This window comes from Furipterus horrens, unplaced genomic scaffold (genome assembly GCF_987537825.1).
Source record: "Furipterus horrens unplaced genomic scaffold, mFurHor1.1.pri manual_scaffold_1, whole genome shotgun sequence".
NCBI classification, from domain to species: Eukaryota; Metazoa; Chordata; class Mammalia; order Chiroptera; family Furipteridae; genus Furipterus; species Furipterus horrens.
In genome coordinates, this window is record NW_028327171.1 from 110,360,341 (window position 1) to 110,380,986 (window position 20,646).

The 20,646-nt window shown below is 40.8% G+C and overlaps 1 protein-coding gene across 1 annotated transcript; it reads left to right on the plus strand.

Annotated features, from left to right (window-relative positions):
• Window positions 1–207: 207 nt before the first annotated feature.
• MUC20 (mucin 20, cell surface associated) lies at window positions 208–19,602 on the plus strand. Its single transcript, XM_090278053.1, has 4 exons — window positions 208–344; window positions 4,126–5,445; window positions 17,540–17,631; window positions 19,248–19,602. Exons 1-4 carry the CDS (start codon window positions 269–271, stop codon window positions 19,314–19,316), a joined length of 1,557 nt encoding a protein of 518 aa, XP_090134179.1. The 5' UTR covers window positions 208–268; the 3' UTR covers window positions 19,317–19,602.
• Window positions 19,603–20,646: the final 1,044 nt, after the last annotated feature.

Below are 20,646 nucleotides of genomic sequence, written 5' to 3' on the forward strand. Positions count from 1 at the left end.
CATGATTCCATCTTCACATCAAGCTTCAGAGAGGAGAGGTCTCTGGGTAAGGGAAGGCAGGAGGGTTATCTTGCTGACACCCCTGGATGCGCACCTGCCAGCCCTCATCTCATGCATCTGTGATCAGCTGGCTGCACTCTGGGAACTGCTTGGTCACACCCAGGCAGGTGGCCGGCCCCTCCTCCCTGGGTAGAGGAAGCAGGAACAGGTGGCTGTGAGAGGCAGTGGCAAGGCCTGTGGGGCAGTGGCGGCTGGAGTCCCAGCTAGAATGGGCTCTCTCTGGGGCCTGGCTCTGCCCCTTTTCTTCTGCTGCTGGGAGGCTGGGGCTGCTGGGAGTTCTGCAGGTAAGGGGACAGGAGGGTCCTGTGGGCTTCTCTCCTGGCAGGGCTCTCGGTGTGCGTTTCTGTCCCAGCAGCTCTTTGTGAGTGAGAGCAGCTATCTTGGGCTAATTAATTAACCATTAAGCTGTATAGGAAGTATTGCTTTTGTTATCTAACAGAAGAGTTCATCCACCTGGCACTAGCAGAGCCAAACACTAAACACTGAGTACTACAGTAGAGAAAGATTGGCTATTTTATTATGAATGGTGCCATCCAGAACAGGAAGCTGATGCTCAAAAGTTTGAACTACACAATGTCATGTAGGTCACAGATTATACAGGGCAAAATCAATCGCAACACACCATAGATTAGGGGGTTCAGGGTTGTGCTGGGAGCTGATTGGTCAGAGGTGAGGTACGGGTAATAAATAATTTCTCCAGATCTTGAGGACACCTCTGAGGTCTGTTCTGGTGTCCCTCTATCTGCTTTCATGGGAAAGTAGCCAGGGTGTCTGTCCACCTTAGGGCTCAGGAGCTGAAACAGAAGTTAGGTCAAGATGTTCTCTTTAGCCTGCCAGAGGTCTGGCCCTTGCAATCATTAGGCTCAGGCTACTGACTTCTGCTGCCTTGGGTGTTGTTGATTATGGGGGAAAGGCTAGGTCTTTGAGGGGTATATATATATATATATATCGAGAGAGAGAGAGAGCAAGAGGGAGAGAGAGATGATTTCTAGAACTAGGATTTAAAGCTAAATTAATCCAAATAATAATGACCTTTGGTTTCACTATTACTGATAAAGAATATACAAAGGGCAGTGTGCCCCCGTAGCATGTATGATGCTTTGGTCCACACAAATGGGCAATATCACTGTGGGCTTGCCTTTCTGCCTGTGGGAGTGTGAGCAAGTAGGTGGCATGGACAAAATTCCAACTCTTTTAAGTTTATCCTTTAAAATAGTTTTTGTGTGAAATATATGACTGTCACAGGATTCTGAGAGAAGCAGGACTTTTATGAGAGAACTAACATTGATCTATAATAGAAACTGTGCCAAGCTTGTCACATGCATTATCTTTTTTAAATGGACTTTATTTTTTAAAGTAGGTTCACAGCAAAATTGAGCACTAAGTACAGAGATTCCCACACGCCCCCGCACACGCACAGCCTCCGTCACTCTCATCATCCTGTACCAGAGTGGTGCACATGTTACAATTAATAAACCTCCATTGACAAATCATTATCTTTTTTCCAGCTTAAGTAATATAAATTTATTGAGAATTTCTGGGGTGGTTATAACCTCCCTGCCTTGAGGAAGGAGCTAACACTGTAGGAAATCACTGAGAAATCACACAGTGTCCCAGCTACCCTGGTGAACACAGGGAGGAGGAAATGGGTCAGTCTCCATTAACCTGAGAAGAGCTGGGAGGACAGATGTAGAGGGGACCATCACATGATGGTGGGGAGGGGTGAGGTATGCTGGACTCCAAGCTGGCTCCTCAAATCAGGACAGAAACAGATCCACTTCTTCCCTTGGGTGGAGTTCTTGATCATCAAGCTCATTTCTTACCTTGATGAAGCTATCACTTCCCCAAGATTTTCTTTTTTTTTAAAGACTTCATTTATTTATTTTTAAAGATTTTATTTTATTATTATTATTATTATTTTAGAGAGAGGGGAAGGGAGGGAGAAAGAGAGAGAAACAGTTACCAAGCAAAGCAGGGCTCGTTCTCATAGTGCCTTGGTGTATGACCCAACAACTAGTGTTGAGAAAAGCAGGACTTTATTTATAAGATTCCAACCTTGGGAGGGGTGGGCTATGAGCACTCCTGCTCAGAGCTGTTTTCTCACAAGACCCAGCATTTCCCTTGGTCCCCAAAAGGCTATAAACCAACCCCAAACCCAACAGTTAACCATCCTTTATCTGTCAGCTGTCTCCTTCAGGGTCTGGGGTACATTCTCTTCCCCTCCTTATAATAGTCCAGGAAAGCATGTGCCATGTTACACTGGATCATGGTGTAGTCCAGATGTGAGAAATGCTCGCAATAAAAACCAGGACACAAGACTTGAGCAGCAAAGAGGGGCATTTATTCACGAGTCTGCAGAGTCAGGTGCACCCTCAGCCAGGAGAATGTGCGTGCCAAGTAGACAAAGTAACGCGTTTAGCTCCCCCACCCCTCTCCTTCTCCCCCATTTTTCCATTACTGGTTACTCCAGAGTTATAGTCTAACACGATTATCTAAATGCCCCTATTGTGATTTGTAAATATGCTAATGCTGTCAACTCCCTTCTCAGAGATCCTCTAATTACATTTGCCCTTGAGACCCTCTAATTACATTTGCCCTTTGTTTCTAATGATTTTCTACTGGTTTGGGAGTCACTATTTCCTTGTTTCCTAAAATTCCCCCCCTGTGTCTTTTGGAAAATTGACTACTCAAACCTCTAATTTGTCCCTTCAAAACTTATGAGGATTTCTCGAATCTCTGCCTCATAGCAAGGATTTTCTTCAGCCTCCAGGAAGAGGAGATTATCCTGTTCCATAAATTACTGGCATCTGTTTAGTTAGTGCAGTCTCAATTAAAATTTGAAAGACCATTTCAAATTATCAGAATCCTGAAACAGGGGACTTGTATTTTGATCCTCTTCCTTCCAAGAGTAGGGTTACTAGTAAAACACAGCATGCGCCCTTAAATTTGAATTTAGATAATGAAGATTTTTTTTTTAGTATGCCTCAAATATTGCATGAGAAACAAATACACATACTAAAAACATTATCTGCCATTAAAATCATTTCTTGTTTATCTGAAATTTAAATTCCAACTTAATCCTGTATTTTTATTTGCTAACTCTGGCAACTCTCCCCAGGAGGCTCCTGGTCCACTTATAGAGAGAGTCCCTTCCCTTTGGCAGACAGGAGAGGCACCTTTGTCAGCCTATAAAAGAGCTTGTTGTAGCCTCTCACAGGGCAAAGAGCATCTACTGTCCCTCCACTCATACAACCTCAGAGGACTGTCAAGTGAACAGAGACACTGTACCCTATGGAGAAATGCTAGGAGCATCTCTCTAAAAAGTGAACTTTTGCCTCACCTGGCTCCCTGTTACCTGTGAAAAATGTCTGGTACATCATTTCTGGAGTTCTGGGGTTCTGTCCCTGTCATCTCAGACACATGTTTAGGAGAGGTCTGAGCAGGAATGGGAAACTTGCTCCTTTCCCCTTGCTGGAGCCCCAAGGACATTGTCTGCTCCCCTCCCTTTTGCAGTAGCCACCACCCATACTGCCTCTGGCAGTTCCTCTCTCTTAATCCCCCTAGCTATACCTCTAAACACAAAACCACAGATGTTTCTTGTTTGAAGTGTTTTTACTTCCATGGGGAAAGGTTTACTGGATGGGAAAAGAACTGATGGGAAAGTGATAAGCATTCTTTCAGAAAGTTCTGAGAGTTGAGGTCCCTGCTCTGTACTTCTTGGCTCATGTGGATTTCTGCCTTCTTTGCTCCCACCTTGAGGCTGGATCCTAGCCCCACACAGTCCCTCTGAAGCCTTCAGACTAATAATCAACTAGATTCTGGGGTTTGCTTGCCTCAAGTGGGCTGTCAGAGGACATCAGTTAGGGTGATCCCAGTTCCGTGGCTGCCACATGGAAATGGTTTTCCCAATACTACCTCCTTCTTGTAAATACAGATGACCAATGGAGTCTAGGCAACTCTCCCTCCCACACTCCTCTCAGCAGTGGTCAGGGCATAAACATAAGAACTTCTATGAGGTCAGTCCACTGAAACTCATGACTCACAAAGTTATCTTACCCAACACAGGCCCCAGGACCCATGGACCAGGCCCTCTAGTGACAATGAACCACACAGAACTGCCTTCTGTGACTCTGGGAGAAAACACAAGCTCAGAGGAAGCTTCCCAGACCATTGACCTTGCTGAGCCCTCTGTGCCAAGCCACATCCCTTTGGAAACTCTAACCCTGGGCACCCAGACCTTTGATAGGACCTCAATCCCAGTCAGCATCATCTCAGAAGCTGAAACCATGGAAACAGAAACCATATTTTCTGCAACAGAGACCAGGGCTCTCACAAAAATAATACCTTCCACGTTGATGGTTGTGATGACCACCACTCCTGTGGAGACATCAGCCACAAGTGGTAGCCCCTCAGGAGTTGCAATGACCACAGTGGAGACTGTTACAAGTAGTGATCTCTCTGTAGCTGTCTTTGACACCCTCTGCATTGATGACAGCTCTGAAGAGGCAAAGAGGATCACAGTTGATGCATTGGCTCCCACCTCCACAGAAGCTAGGGCTCTGACCTTGGAGAGCAGCTCAGTTCCAGCTATCACCAGCCTACAAGCGCTGGCACCTGACTTCACTGTTCCACCTAAAGCTTTGGTTGCCTATACCACTGACATCATGGTTATCAATTGCAGCATTGTAGAAATAGAAATAGCTGCCATCACCTCAGACATAGATCACAGCCCTACAGGGGGGAGGACCCTGTCCATCCCTGAGACATCAGCTTTGCCTGACGTCACTGAAGCAAAATCACACATCACCAGGACCAGGACCTCTCCTGAGACCTTGTCAACAGCCAGCACCACAGAATCAGTCACACCTGATACCACAGTTGAGGCCCCACATGCTGTCAATAGCACCACGGACGGGGAAACAACAGCAGCCAACACCACCACCTCCAGTGGTACTTTGATGACAGTAAGCATGCACCCCTTGGAAGAAACCTTACCCCCCTTTGTTGAGACAGCAAGCCACACTAAAGCCTCGGGAGCATTTACAATCTCCACAGAGGCTGGATCAACAGTGGGCAAAGTGACTTCCTCTATTGGGTTCTCAGGTATGGTCTACAGCCTCTCAGAAATAGCCACCATCAAGAAATCCACCTTCTCAGAGACTTCTACCACAGATAGCACAACCAGTAGGCCCATTCCCATCAGTAAGAGCCTGCTTCCTTCTGTCCGTCTGACTAGAGCCAACAGCAGCCAAGAAACAGACATCACCTCAGCCGAGACCACAGCCTCGGCAAAGACCTCAAAGACATCCAATGTGGCTGGAGGAAAGCCCCCAACAGCCGCATCAACTACTGCTCAGACAAGGTGGAGCACAGGAGTTACTACAGGTAACAGACTATCCAGGTGTGATCTTAGGGGATTTGGGGCTTAGAGTATCCAGGATATCTACATGTTTAAGGAGTAGGGAGGAAGGAAGAATCTGGAGGGCCTATTCTGAGCCATGTCTCTGATGTCTCTCCTCTTCATGATCTTCTAGTGGTTCTTCCTAAAATCAATTAACAAGCAGAGTTTGGGTGATGTATGAAAAGAGCGTGAGGCTGGAGAAATGATTTGAGATCTTGGCTCTGCCCTTAACCTGAGTGATCTAGGACAGGTTCCTCTCCCTCTCTGGACCTCAGTTTCTCCACCAGTAACTGGAAGAGGTTGCAATAGATGAACAATGTGGTCCTTTCCAGTTCTTCCCTTCTATGAAGTTAATTGTTAAGAAACTAGTATGCACCAGGCGAGGCCCCAAGGTTTATTTAGAAGACATAGCCTTCATGCTCTGGAAGCCTGTGTTTCAGCCAGAGCCATGCAGAGTACCACATGGGCATTTGGCCCAAGCTGCTGCCCTCAGAGTAGCTGGAACCCCATGAAAGTGGGGTTCCCTGGGTGCACTTGTTGGGGTTGGTGCTGTAAGTGGTGATGAAATAAATAAACTGGGTAAAGGTTTGGGAGTTCAAAGCTGTATCTCTGAGACAATGGATACTTCTTAAAGAAGAATTCCCTTATCCAAGGCTGCTTGGTCAACTCAGCTCCTCGTCAGCCTATGGCCTCTACCTCCACTTCCCATAACTTTGTCCTCATGCCTCATCCCTGCAATATCCTCAGCTTACCCTGCCTTTCTAGGAAGATAAAATAAAAATATTAATCCAGTCACCTTGCTGAATTTCTTTAGTATTCCAGGCAGAGGTGATATAAAAATACTTCACAACCAGTTAACGTTTTCTCTGATGCCAAGCATTATACTATGATCTTTGCAAGCTATCTCCTTTAATTAAATACTCAAATCCGCCATGTGATGAGGGGCTAGGTGAAAAGGTGAAAGGATTAAGAAGTACAAATTGGTATTTACCAAATAATCACAGAGATGTAAATTTCAGCACAGGGAAAATAGTCAATAACGTACTATGTATGGTGCCAGGTGGGAGCTTGAAATATGGGGAGGGAACACTTTGTAAATTACATGATTGTCTAACTATTATGCTGTACACCTGAAACTAATATCAAATTATATTAAATGCCAACTAAAATTACCAAATAAAAATTTAAATGATAATTTAGAAACCTATCACTAAAGGTGGGTATTATTACCCCATATTACAGGAGAGGAAAACAAATTAAAAAAAAAAAAAAAAAAGAGCGCAGCTCATTCAAAATAAAAAGTGAAATAAGGAGTTTCCCAGACATAAAAAGGCTAAAAGAATACACCTCCACCAAACCAGCATTGCAAAAGATGCTAAAAGGTCTGCTTTAAGAAGATGAAGAAAAAGAAACAGAGAGGAACACAGATACAAAGAGGAAAAATAGCAATGAGTAAGTACCTATCAATAATAACCTTAAATGTAAATGGATTAAATGCAACAATCAAAAGACAGAGAGTAGCTGATTGGATTAGAAAACATGACCCAATATATGCTGTCTAACAAGAGACACACCTCAAAACAAAAGATCTACACAGACTGAAAGTGAAGGAGTGAAAAAAAATATTTCAAGCAAATGAACAGGAAAAAAAAGAAAGCAGGGGTAGCAATACTTTTATCAGACAAAACAGATTTCACAGCAAAGGCCATAAAGAGACACAGAAGGACATTTCATAATACTTAAAAGGGAACAATCCATCAAGAAGATATAACCCTTGTAAATATATATGCACCCAACATAGGAGCACCTAAATATATAAGAAAAATCTTGGGAGGCTTCAAGAAAAATATCAACAGCAACACACTCATAGTAGGGGACTTTAACACCCCCTTGTCAACAATGGACAGATCTTTGAAGTAAAGAAACACTAAAGATACTGGGACATTGAACAACGCTCTAGATCAAATGAATTTAATTGATATATGTAGAACTTTACACCCCAAAGAAGGAAAATATACATTCTTTTCAAGTGCACATGGAACATTTTTAAAGATAGACCACATGTAGGACACAAAAGAAGCCTCAACAAATTCAAGAAAATTGAAATTATATCAAGCATCTTCTCAGATCACAATGGCTTGAAACTGGAAATCAACCTCAGGGAAAAAGTTTGATAACATTCAAACTCATGGAGAATAAACAGCATGCTATTAAATAATGAATGGGTTAACAATGACATCAAGGAAGAAATCAAAAAGTTTCTGGAAACAAATGATAATGAACACACAACAGCCCAAAACCTATGGGACACAGCGAAAGCAGTCCGGAGAGGAAAGCTCATAGCAATACAGGCTTACCTAAAAAGAATAGAAGAATCTCAAATAAAAAAATCTAACCCTACATCTACAAGCACTAGAAGAACAACAACAGACAAAGCCCAGAGCAAATAGAAGGAAGGAAATCATCAAGATCAGATCAGAATTAAATGACATAGAGACTAACTAAACAATTCAAAAGATCAATAAAACCAGGAGCTGGTTCTTTGAAAAGATAAACAAAAAAGACAAGCCTTTAACCAGGTTCATCAAGAGAAAATGAGAGAGGACCCAAATAAACAAAATCAGAAATGAGAGAGGAGAAATCATGGCCAAGACCACAGAAATACAAAGGATTGTAAGAATTCACTACAAACAACTGTATGACAAGAAATTTGACAACATATATGAAATGGACACATTTCTGGAAACATATAATCTTTCAAAACTGAATCAAAAAGAAGCAGAGCCACAGCAATCAGACAAGAAAGAGAAATAAAATGCATCCAAATTGGAAAAAAAAAAAAAAAAAAAAGAAGCAGAAAGCCTGAATGGACCGATAGCAACTAGTGAAATTGAAGCAGTAATCAAAAAGCTCCCAGCACACAGAAGCCCTGGATCGGATGGCTTCACAGAATAGTAGTCGGTAGGGTGGAGTGGGGAGGGAGAGAAGGGAGATAAGTAAGGGAAGGGTCAGGTCAAGGAACGTATATGATTGACTCATGGACATGGACAACAGGGAGGGATATAATTGTGGGAGAAGGGATGGGCTGGGAGGGGGGAGCAATGGGGGAAAAATGGGACAACTGTAATTGAATAACAAAAAATAAAATTAAAAAAAAATAACATACAAAAAAAAAAAACATTTGGGGAAGAATTAATTCCTATCCTTCTCAATCTATTCCAAAAAATCCAAGTAAAGGGAAGACTCCCAAACTTTTTCTGTGAAGCCAGTATTACCCTAATTCCAAAACCAGGCCAAGACACAAGAAAGAAAGAAAACTACAGGCCAATATCACTGATGAACATATATGTTAAAATCCTCAACATTTAATTGGCAAACCTGATCCAGCAACACATTAAAAAGATCATGCACCACGATCAAATGGGATTCATCCCAGGGATGCAAGAATGGCTTAATATTTGCAAATCAATAAATGTAATATGCCACATAAACAAAATGAAAGATAAAAATCACATGATCATATCAATAGATGCTGAAAAGCATTTGATAAAATACAATACCCACTTATGATGAAAACACTCAGCAAAATGGGAATAGAGGGAACATACCTCAATATAATAAAGGCCATATACAAGAGACCTGAAGCCAACACCATACTCAATAGGCAAAAACTAAAAGCATTCCCCTTAAGATCAGAAACAAGACAAGGATATCCACTCTCTCCACTCTTATTCAACATAGTCTTGGAAGTTCTAGCCACAGCAATCAGAAAAGAAAAACAAATAAAATGCATCCTAGTTGGAAAAGAGGAAGTAAAACTGTCATTATTGCAGATGACATGATTGTGTACATAGAAAACCCTATAGACTCCACTAAAAAACTACTCGACCTAATAAGTGAAGTTGGCAAAATAGCAGGGTACAAAGTTAATATTCATAAATTGAATACATTTCTGTACACCAGCAATAAAATATCAGAGATAGAAACCAGAAAAAAATCCCACTTACTATAGTAACAAGAAAAATAATCTAGGAATAAACTTAACCAAGGAGATAAAAGGCCTGTACTCAGAAAACTACATAACACTGAAGAAATAAATTAAGGAAGATACACCTAAATGGAAGCATATATCATTCATGGATGGGAAGAATCAACATCATTAAAATGTTCACACTACCCAAAGCAATATATAGATTCAGCACAATCGTTATTAAAATACCAATAACATATTTCACACACCTAGAACACATACTTCAAAAATTTATATGGAACCAAAAAGGATTCCGAATAGCCACAGCAATCTTGAGGCAGAAGAACACAGTAGGAGGAATCACAATACCTGATATCAAACTTTACTACAAGGCCACTGTAATCAAAACAGTTTGGTACAGGCATAAGAACAGACATATAGATCATTGGAACAGAATAGAGAGCCCAGAAATAAACCCAGGTCTATATGGTCAACTAATATTTGACAAAGGGGGAAGGAACATAAAATGGAGTGAAAAGAGCCTCTTCAACAAATGGTTCTGGGAGAACTGGACGGAGATGCAAAAAAATGAAATTAGATCACCAACTTACACCACACACCAGAATAAACTCAAGATGGATCAGAGACTTAAATATAAGCTGTGACACCATAAAAGTCCTAGAGGAAAACATAGGCAGGAAAATTTCAGATATCCCATGTAGCAATATTTTCACCAATATATCTCCTAAGGCAAGGGAAATAAAGGAAAGAGTAAGCTAATGGGACTACATCAAACTAAAGAGTTTCTGCTCAGCAAAAGAAAAGATCAGCAAGATGAAAAGGAAACCAACCATATGGGAAAACATATTTGCCAATGATACCTCAGACAAGGGATTGATCTCAAAAATATATAAAGAACTTCTATGACTCAACACCAAGAAGACAGACACCCAAATAAAAAATTGGCAAAGGACCTAAACAAACACTTCTTCAAAGAGGACATACAGAGGGCCCATAGGCATATGAAAGAATGCTCAACATCACTAGCCACCAGAGAGATGCAAATAAAACCCACAATGAGATACCACTTTACACCAGTCTGAATGGCCATCTTTAACAAGTCAACAAACAAGTGCTGGGGAGGATGTGGAGAAAAGGGAACCCTAGTGTGTTGTTGGTGGGAATGCAGACTGGTGCAGCCACTATAGAAAACAGCATGGAATTTCCTCAAAAAACTAAAAACGGAACTGTCTTTTGAACCAGCAATTCCATTGCTAGGATTATACCCAAAGAATCCTGAAACACCAATTCAAAAGAACCTATGCACTCCTATGTTCATAGCAGCACTATTTATAATAGCCAAGTGCTGAAAACAGCCTAAGTGCCCATCTGTAGGTGAGTGGATTAAAAAACTGTGGTACATTTACACAATGGAATAATACACAGCAGAAAGAAAGGAGGAATTCCTACCATGTGCGACAACATTGATGGAACTAGAGAGAATTATGCTTAGCGAAATAAGCCAGGCAATGTAAGACAAATACCATATGATATCACCTAATACAGGAAATGAATGAACAGCACAAACAATGGAGCAAAACTGAACCAGAGGCATGTAAACAAGGAACAGACTAACAGTGACAAGGGGGGTGAGGGGAGGGAGAAAAAAGGGGTAAGGAGGGGAAAGGTCTAGTCAAGGAACTAGTATAAATGACCCATGGACATGGACAATGGGGTGGGAACTGATTGTGAGAGAAGGGGTGGGAGGAGTGGGAGGAAGCAGTGGGGGAAAAGTGAAACAACTGTAATAGAAAAACAATGAAAAAGAAGTTTACAAAGAAAAAAGAAGAAGAAAAAAGAGAGCAGTGAGGTTTCAAATGAAAGTCTGTTTTATGCCCAAAGTCATAGTCTCCTATTGCATTTTTATTTTTAAAAACTCAATTTATCAATATACTTTCATTTTAAAATACTTGTTTTAAATTTGTCTTTTTATTTTTATATTTTTCTTTAAAAATATCTTTATTGTATTATTTTTTCCATTATCATTTAGTCCCTTTATACCCCCCCTTCCCTCAGCAATCACCACACTGTTGTTCATGTCCATGAGTCCTTTTTCCTTTTTGCTCAATCCCTTCACCAACCTTCCCCTGCCCCCACTCTTAGCTGACATCTTGCTCTATGAGTCTGTTTCTATTTTGCCTCTTATTTCAATTTGTTCAGTAGATCCCTCATATGAGTGAAATGATATGGCATTTGTCTATCTCTGACTGGCTTATTTCACGTAGCATAATGCTCTCCAGGTCCTTCCATACCATTGCAAAGGGTAAGATTTTCTTCTTTTTTACAGCCGAGTAGAATTCCATTGTGTAAGTGACCCATAGTTGTCATCTACTGACGGACACTTGGGCTTCTTCCATATCCTGGCGATTGTAAATAATGCTGCAATGAACATAGGGGTGCTCATGTTCTTTTGAATTAGTGTTTTGGTTCTTTTGGAAGTTCCCAGAAGTGGGACTGCCATATCAAAAGGCAGATCCATTTTTAATTTTTTGAAGTATCTCCACACTTTCACAGTGGCTGCACCAGCCTGCATTCCCACCAACAGTGCAAAAGGGTTCCCTTTTCTCCACATCCTTGCCAGCATTTGTTGTTTGTGGATTTATTGATGATAGTCATTCTGACAGGTGTGAAGTGGTATCTCTTTGTGGTTTTGATTTGCACTTCTCTGATGATTAGTGGCATTGAGCATCTTTTTATATGTCTATTGGCCATCTGTATGTCCTCTTCAGAGTAGTGTCTACTCAGGTCCTTTGCCCACTTTTAAATTGGGTGGAATTTTTTTTTTTTTTTTTTTTTTTGGTGTTGAGTTTTGTAAGTACTTCATAAATTTTGTATATTAACCCCTTATCAGATGTATCAGCGAATATGTTCTCCCATTCTGTGGGTTGTCTTTTAATTTTGTTGATAATTTTCTTTGCTGTACAAAAACTTTTTAGTTTGATGTAGTTTAGTTTTTCTTTTGTTTCCCTTGCCTGGAGAGATAAACCAATAAAAAATTTCTACAAGCAATATCCAAGATTGTACTGTCTATATTTTCTTCTAAGATTTTTATGGTTTTGGGTCTAACATTTAAGTCTTTGATCCATTTTGAATTTATTCTGTGTGTGGTGTAAGAAGTGGTCTAGTTTCATTTTTCTACACATATCTGTCCAAGTTTCCGAACACTATTTATTGAATAAACTATTTTTAGCCCATTGTATGTGCTTGCTTCCTCTGTTGAATATTAATTGACTATAAAGGTATGGGTTTATTTCTGGGCTCTATTCTGTTCCATTGATCTATATATATGTTTTTATGACAGTACCAGGTTTTTTCGATTACTATGGCCTTGTAGTATAGTTTGATATTAAGCAGTGTGATTCTTCCAACTTTATTCTTTCTCAGGATCGTTGTTGCTATGTGGGGTCTTTTGTGGTTCCATATAAATTTTTGAATATTTGTTCTAGTTCTGTGAAATACATCACTGGTATCTTGATAAGAATTGCACTGAATCTAGAGATTGCTTTGGGTAGTATGAACATTTTAATGATGTTAATTCTTCCTATCTATGAACATGGTATGTGCTTCCATTTATTTATATCTTCTTCAATTTCTTTAGTGTCTGATAATTTTCTGTGTACAGGTCTTTTACCTTTTTGGTTAGGTTTGTTTGGGATTGTTTTCTTAATTTCCCTTTCTGTTAGTTCATTATTGGCACATAAACTGCAACTGATTTCTGGATATTAATTTTGTATCCTGCTACTTGCTGAATTTATTTACCAGCTCCAGTAGTTTCTTGGTGGAATCTTTGGGATCATCTATGTACAATATTATGTCATCTAAAAATCGAGTTTTACATCTTTCTTTCCAATTTGGATGCCTTTTATTTCTTCTTCTTGTCTGATTGCTGTGGCTAGGAAAGCAGACATCCCTGTCTTGTTCCCAAACTTAAGGGGAATGCTTGTAGTTTTTGTCCATTGAGTTGATGCTGGTAGTGAGTTTGTCATATATGACTTTTATTATATTTAAGTATGTTTCCTCTATTTCCACTTTGCTGAGAGTTCTGATCATTAATGGGTGCTGTATATTATCAAAAGCTTTTTCTATATCTATTGGTATGATCATGTGGTTTTTATTCTTCATTTTGTTTATGTGCTAAATCACATATATTGATTTGCTAATGTTGTACCAACTTGCATTCCCAGAATAAGTCCCACTTGATCATGGTGTATGATCTTCTTGATGCATTATTGGCATCAGTTTGCTAATATTTTTTGAGGATTTTAGTATCTATGCTCATCATGGATATTAACCTATAATTTTCTTTCTTTGTAGTGTCTGTATCTGGTTTTGGAACTAGAATAATGCTAGCCTCATAAAATAAGTTTGGGAGCTTTCCCTCCTCTTGAATTTAATGAAATAATTTGATAAAGAGAAGTATTAGTTCTTTTCAGAATGTTTGGTAACATTCACCTGTGAAGCCATCTGGTTCAGGGCTTTTGTTTGTTGGGAGGGTTTTTTAAAAAAATTTTATTACTGTTTCAATTTTGTTAGGTGTAATCTGTCTATTCAGATTCTCTGATTCTTCCTGATTTGGTTTTGGAAGATTGTATGTTTCTAGGAACTTTTCCATTTCATCCAACCTGTTCAGTTTATTTGCATATAATTATTCATAATATTTTCTTACAATCCTTTGTATTTCTTTGGTGTCAGTTGTTAGTTCTCTTTTTTCATTTTTGATTTTATTATTTGGGTCTTTTCTCTTTTTTATTTTTCTTGATGAGTTGCTTAAAAGTTTGTCGATCTTGTTTATCTTTTCAAAGAACCAGCTCTTGGATTCATTGATATTTTGTGTCATTTTTTAGACTGTATTTCATTTATTTCTGCTCTGATCTTTATCATTTCCTTCTTTCTACTCACTTTGGGCTTTGTTTGTTTTTTTTTTTTTCACATTTTTTTAAGTGTGGAATTAAATTGTTTATTTGAGGTTTTTCTTGTTTTTGTGGGTTTTTCGTTTTGTATTATTTATTTATTTATTTTTTGAGATATGCCTGTAATACAGTACTATGAGTTTCTCTCTTAGGATTGCGTTCCCAGTGTCCCGCAGATTTTGGATTGTTGTGTCCTCATTTTCATTTGTTTCAAGAAATCTTTTGATTTCTTCCTTGATCTTACTGTTGACCCATTCATTGTTTAATAACATGTTATTTAGCTACCATGTCTTTGTGTGTTTTTCAGTGTTCTTCTTGTGATTGATTTCTAGTTTCATAGCATTGTGGCCAGAGAAGATGTCTGATATGATTTCAATCTTGTTAAATTTATTGAGACTTGTTTTGTGTCCTAACATGTGGTCTAACCTAGAAAACATTCCATGTGCACTTGAAACATATGTATATTCTGCTGCTTTGGTGTGAAATGCTCTGAAGATATCAATTAAATGCATCTGACCTCATGTGTTGTTTAAGGCCACTGGCTCCTTGTTGATTTTCTGCCTGGAAGATCTATCCATTGAAGTCAATGGGGTGTTAAAATCCCTGACTATGACTGGATTTCTGTCAATCTCTCCTTTCATGTTCATCAAGATTTGCTTTACCTGTTTAGGTGCTCCTATGTTGGATGCATATATGTTTATTAGGGTTATATCCTCCTGTTGAACTGTTCACTTTATCATTGTGTAGTGTCCCTCTTTTTCTCTTACTATAGCCTTGGTTTTAAAGTTTATTTTATTGGATATAAGTACTGCTAGCCAGCTTTTTTTCTTTTCCATTTGTATAAAATATCTTTTTCCACCCATTTACTTTTAGTCTGTTTGTATCTTTTGATCTGAGATGGGTCTCTTGGAGGCAGTATATATATATGGGTCTTGTTTTCTTATCCATTCAGCTACCCTATGTCTTCTGGTCAGAGCATTTAAGCCATTTACATTTAAGGTGATTATTGATAGATATGTATGTAGAAAAGTTCCTGTTTTGCGCCAATTATTGTTATTCTGGCCATTGGATCAGCAATTTTTCATCCTGGCTGCCTCTAGATTCTGACATTTAGATCCTGACACTTTGTAGGTAATTACCTGCTTTTCTCTTGTGGCTTTTAGGGTTCTCTCCTTGTGTTTAAGCCTTGTCATTTTAATTATGATGTGTCTCAGCATAGGCCTCTTTGGGTCCAACTTGTTTGGGACTCTCTGAACTTTCTACAATTGTGTGACTTTTTCCTTCACCAGATTAGGGAAATTTTTGGTCATTATTTCTTCAAGGAGGTTCTCAATCCCTTGCTCACTCTCATCTCCTTCTGGTATCCCCATGATGCAGATGTTGTTATGCTTCATGTTATCCAAAATGTTTCTTAAGCTGTCCTCATTTTTTTTTAAATCATTTTTTCTTTTTGCTCTTTGCCTGGGTGTTTTTTTCTACCTTGTATTCCAAATCACTGATTTGATCCTCTGCTTTTATTTAACCTACTATTTATTCCTTCCAGTGTATTACTTATATCAGATATTGCATTCTTTATTTCTGACTGGTCCTTTTTTATGGTTTCTATGTCTTTTTCATGCTGTTGAGTATCCTTATAATTATTACTCTAACCTACCTGATAAATTGTTTGCCTCCTTTTCATCTAGTTGTTCTGGAGAATTTTCTTGTCCTTTCATTTGGGGTCTGTTTCTTTGTCTTCCCATTTTGACTGCTTCTTTGTATTTTCTGCTTAGATGTTAATCAGTTGTTAAACTGGCCAGTTGTTAATGTAATCAAGCTGTATCTGCTGTAGGGTTTAAGCACCACAGCACAGGACAGAATAATTCCTGTGGGTGGGACTATTGCTTTCCCTCAGGCTGATGCCACCTGGAGAGGAGGGCTTTGCCTGAGAAAGATCACTTCTACAGTATGGGGAATGACTCAGCACAGGGGTCCTGGCAGCTGTTCCTTCACTTTGCTCCCCAGAGTCACCAGACTCTCCTCAAGTGTCTCTAGTCCAGTCTGCCCTCCCTTTGCCAGAGCCCCAGCTAAGTGGCTGCAAACAAAATATTGTGTGTTAGCCCTTTATGAGACTCTCTGAGCCTCCATCATCTCTCCCTGGCAGACAGAAACCCTGCTGCTTTTTGCAGCTGGATGTTATCTGGGTTTCTTTCTGGATCTGGTGCTATAGTCTTGGAAGCCCAGCTTGGGATTTAGATCCCACCCTTCTGAGGGGGAACCCTCCGGCCACTGGAATATCCCTCTGGAACTTCAGCTGCCACCTGTGGGAGCCCAGCCAGCCCTCTCACTCCTCCTTTGCACTCCCTATGAGTCTCATTGTGGTGAAGTAGTTTCCTCTGTCTGTCTTTGGTTATAAGGCTTCTCTCCAGCTAGTGTTCAGTTGTTTATTCTGGATGTTTTCTCTACAATTTAGTTGTAATTCCAGATTGGTCCTGGGAGGAGGTTAGTGTAGCTTCCACTTACTCCTCCACCATCTTGGATCTCCTAAAATGCTTTTCTTTGTTGTTGTTGTTGTTGATTAGATGATACAGTCACATGACTTAAAATTCACGAGGTACAAAAGAGTACAAGATAAAGTGTCTTTCCCAGTGCTGTCCCCCAAGTACTCAGTTTTCTTCACACACATAACTGATGGTATTACTTTCTTGCAAATCCTCTTCTGGACATGAAATATGCATATGAAAGTATAAAAAGGGGGATGAAAGATATCTATATAATATTTACATTGATATTTATCTATCTATTGCATATAAATCTATAAAGATATAAATGAATATCTTATATCCTCCTTTTTATGCAAGTAGAGTGTATGATAAAGACAGGTCTGTGAGATGAAGCTATTTTTTGCTCAGCATTCCATTTGCTTTATCATAATTTACTTAATCAGTCATCTATGGATGGACGTTTATGTTGTTCAGAGAGAGGAGATACTCTTTCCTTTGCAGTGAGTAAATATAAGGTCCTCTGTGAACACAGACATATTTACACATGAGTGAGCACATATATGGGGAGGGGAACAGGCTGGATAACACTATTCATGTCTTGATTCCTGAACTGACTTCCCCATATTTTTATCTTCCTACTGTTCTCAACTTGCAGGTGGGGATGAAGGCTTCCTCCTCCTGCGACTGAGTGTGGCCTCCCTGGAAGACCTTACTGACCCCAGAGTGGCAGAGAGACTGATACACCAGGTGAGTGGGAATTTTCTGGGCCAGGGAAGTAGAGGAGAGTGGGGGATTCTTGGGAAATCCTGGGAAGAACTGCAGGACACAGAAGAGCAATTGGTACACTTGGAAGGACTCTAGTTTCTTATGAAGTATTAAAAACTAAATCTAAGGACCCCAGCCTGGCTTTGCTTCTGCCTGTTTTTCCTGAGTTCTGAATTCTCCTTCTTTGCTATGTAAAAAATTCTTTCCCTCACCCCCAATTTCCTCAGGATCTTAGAAGGTGAGGCCTTCTAGGAGAAGGTCAATCATATTAATGGGCAGATAGGCAGGACTTTTGGTTGCAAGTGGCAGAAACAGAACTCATCATAGTTTTTACAGAAAAGGCAAGTATTGGCTGAGAAATCTAGAAGTGGCTGTTTCAGCTTCAGTTATGGCTAGATCCAGCAGCTCAGACATGATCATCAGGGTTCTCTCTCTCTCTCTCTCTCTCTCTCTCTCTCTCTCTCTCTCTCTCTCTCTCTCTCTCTCTCTTCTCTCAGCTCTTCTTCCTTCATTCTTCAGAGCCTCTCTCCATCTGTAAGAAAAGATGTCTGTGACAACCCCAGAATCACGAGGCACTCCCTCTCCCAAGATCTGAATATCATACTAGGGAAGGACTGATCTCATTGACCTATAAGGGCCACAAAGACTGAAAGCCCAACTTGAAGCACATGGAATGGGAAGGACAGGCCCCAAAGAAAATAGGGATGCTAGGCAGAAGAAAATCCCATAGATGTATGCTTTAGATGGGGGCCAAGATTGGGATATATTTGTACAACAAATTGGGAAAATTTTCTTAAAACCAAGATCACTGAACAAAACTTCTAGTTGTAAAATTATGGGGTTAGAGTTTTGGGGGATGATTGAATTTTTGGTAGATTTAAATGGGTCATCTTAGACTAGCTCTTGTGCCCTCATTTTGCTACAAAGGGATGGGGATATTTGGGCCCTTGAAGTTCTCTTAGGGAGAGAGACCCATCAGACTCTTATAATAAGTAGTTCCCTGAATGTGGCTCCAGGGTTTTGAAGTAGGACAGCCAAATAAATGACAGATGCCCACTGCACATGATAATCAAAGTAGCAACTGTGAATCCTGGTTGGAGAGGAAAGCCAAGGTTGTGTTGTTTTAAATCCCCCACCCTCAAATTGGAAGCTATTTCAGGGGTCAGAAAGAAACCAGGGAGATAGGAGCAGGTCAGGAGTTGAGATGCAGGAACCAGACCATGGAGGCGTTGGACATCAGTTCTTGGGAGCTGGCCACTGATGTAGGTCCCAGGGCTCATACAAACAACAAACTTTGGAGCCAGATAGATCTGGGTGTAAATTGCAGCTCCTAACTGTGTGACAGTAGGTAAATTACTCCAGATTACTCTCCTCTCTTATAAAATAAGGCTAATACTACCTGCTTTATAAGTTCACTGTGAGGTTTAAATGCCATGATGTGCACAAAGCTCATAGCCCATACCTAGCCCATGGGAGGCTCAAGAAATGTCACTGTCCTGCCCATATGTTTTCTCCTACTGTCCCTTCCTGTCCTTGGTCTGGGGGGAGCTATGGGCCAGATGGGCTGGAAGTACTCACTTGCTCCTTATACCTTCCAGCTCCGCCATGAACTGCACACCTACATGCCTCCCACTCAAGTCTCCCTGCTGCATGTCAGGAGGGTTTAAAGAACATCAGTTAGTCAGGCATGGCCATGTGCCAAGAAGGGGCTGTGCTGCTTATGGCCTGGAACCCACAGAAGATTGAAGCCCATTACTACACCAAGATGTACCTGGAAGTTTCCCATGAAGGTCAGCTGGCCAAACCCCTAACCCCAGACATGGTAGTGGGACCCTGGCTTACACATGCCTGAGTTGTGTGGGGAGTGGGGCTTCCTCTGTTCCATATGTCCTTGGACTTACTTTGCACATAGGTTGTCTTTCAGTAAAGAGTGACCTGATCACCCATCTTTCACTGACTGTGTGCTTCCATCTTATGATAAAATTACACAGTGTGGCCCAAAAGTTATATAGTTGACCTTTGTGCTTTTGACATTTTTATGATACTGGGATTTTGTGCATTTTCACTGCCACCTTTCTCCTTCATGCTTCTCTGGTTCTTGGCTTGGACCTTGATTGGAGCACTTACTGAGGCTGGCACTGGAGCTTGTTGAACTGTGAGCTCCTTCAGAATAGGGACCATATTTGTTTATCTCAGCATCCCCTGAATCTAGCAGAGTGCCTGGCCTGTAGTAGGATCACAGAGAATGTTTGTTGAATTGACTTGAAGTGCGAGTTCTGGACACAGGCAGATTTAAAAGAATGTCTGTGGACTTCCGGCCAAGATGGAGGCTTAGACGGACACGCTAGGTCTCCCTCTACAACTAGAGAGGAATACAACTACTTCAAAACAAAGGATAACTAGAAATTCCAGAAAATAAAACTACACGGAAGTCCAACATATGAAGTTATAAACCAGCGGTGCCATTTGGGCAGGTAAGAGTTAAAGAGGGCAGTGCTGTTTGCGGTCGCACCTGGACAGCGGCGGGGCGGCGAGGAATCCCGGCTGTGGTCAAGCCCCTGGCGGTGCGCGACTCCGGCGCTGGGGAGAGCGGCCGCGGCATCGCCTTGAAGAGTGAGGCCCAGGGGGGCGGGAGGACGGATCCCGGTCTCCTAGCTGAATAACTGTGTGAATCCATCTTGGACCCCCGCCCCCAAAGAAAGCACCACAGGGCTGCGAAATAGGTCGCGGACAGGCAGTCACCGGTCGCTGATTTGTGACGCGTACACAGGCACTGCCCCGGACAGCCGGCCCAAGAAAACAAAACGCATCTGTCAAAATGAGGCAGACAACTATAGAAATCCTGGTGACACAACTCACCAGGCAGCAGATAGAGAACCTGACAGATGAACAGATAAGAAACCTGTCAGATGCTCAGTTCTGGGCCATTGTTATCAGGTGGCTTACAGAATTCACAAAAGAGCAGGAAAAAGATGAGAAAGAAGCGAAAAACTTTCA

Bases quoted from the DNA above. Each gene is read 5' to 3' on its own strand.
- MUC20 (XM_090278053.1), top strand. From the start codon at position 269: ATGGGCTCTCTCTGGGGCCTGGCTCTGCCCCTTTTCTTCTGCTGCTGG. The intron at 345-4,125 runs GTAAGGGGACAG...TACCCAACACAG, and splicing joins GGCTGCTGGGAGTTCTGCAG to GCCCCAGGACCCATGGACCA. The intron at 5,446-17,539 runs GTAACAGACTAT...CTCAACTTGCAG, and splicing joins GAGCACAGGAGTTACTACAG to GTGGGGATGAAGGCTTCCTC.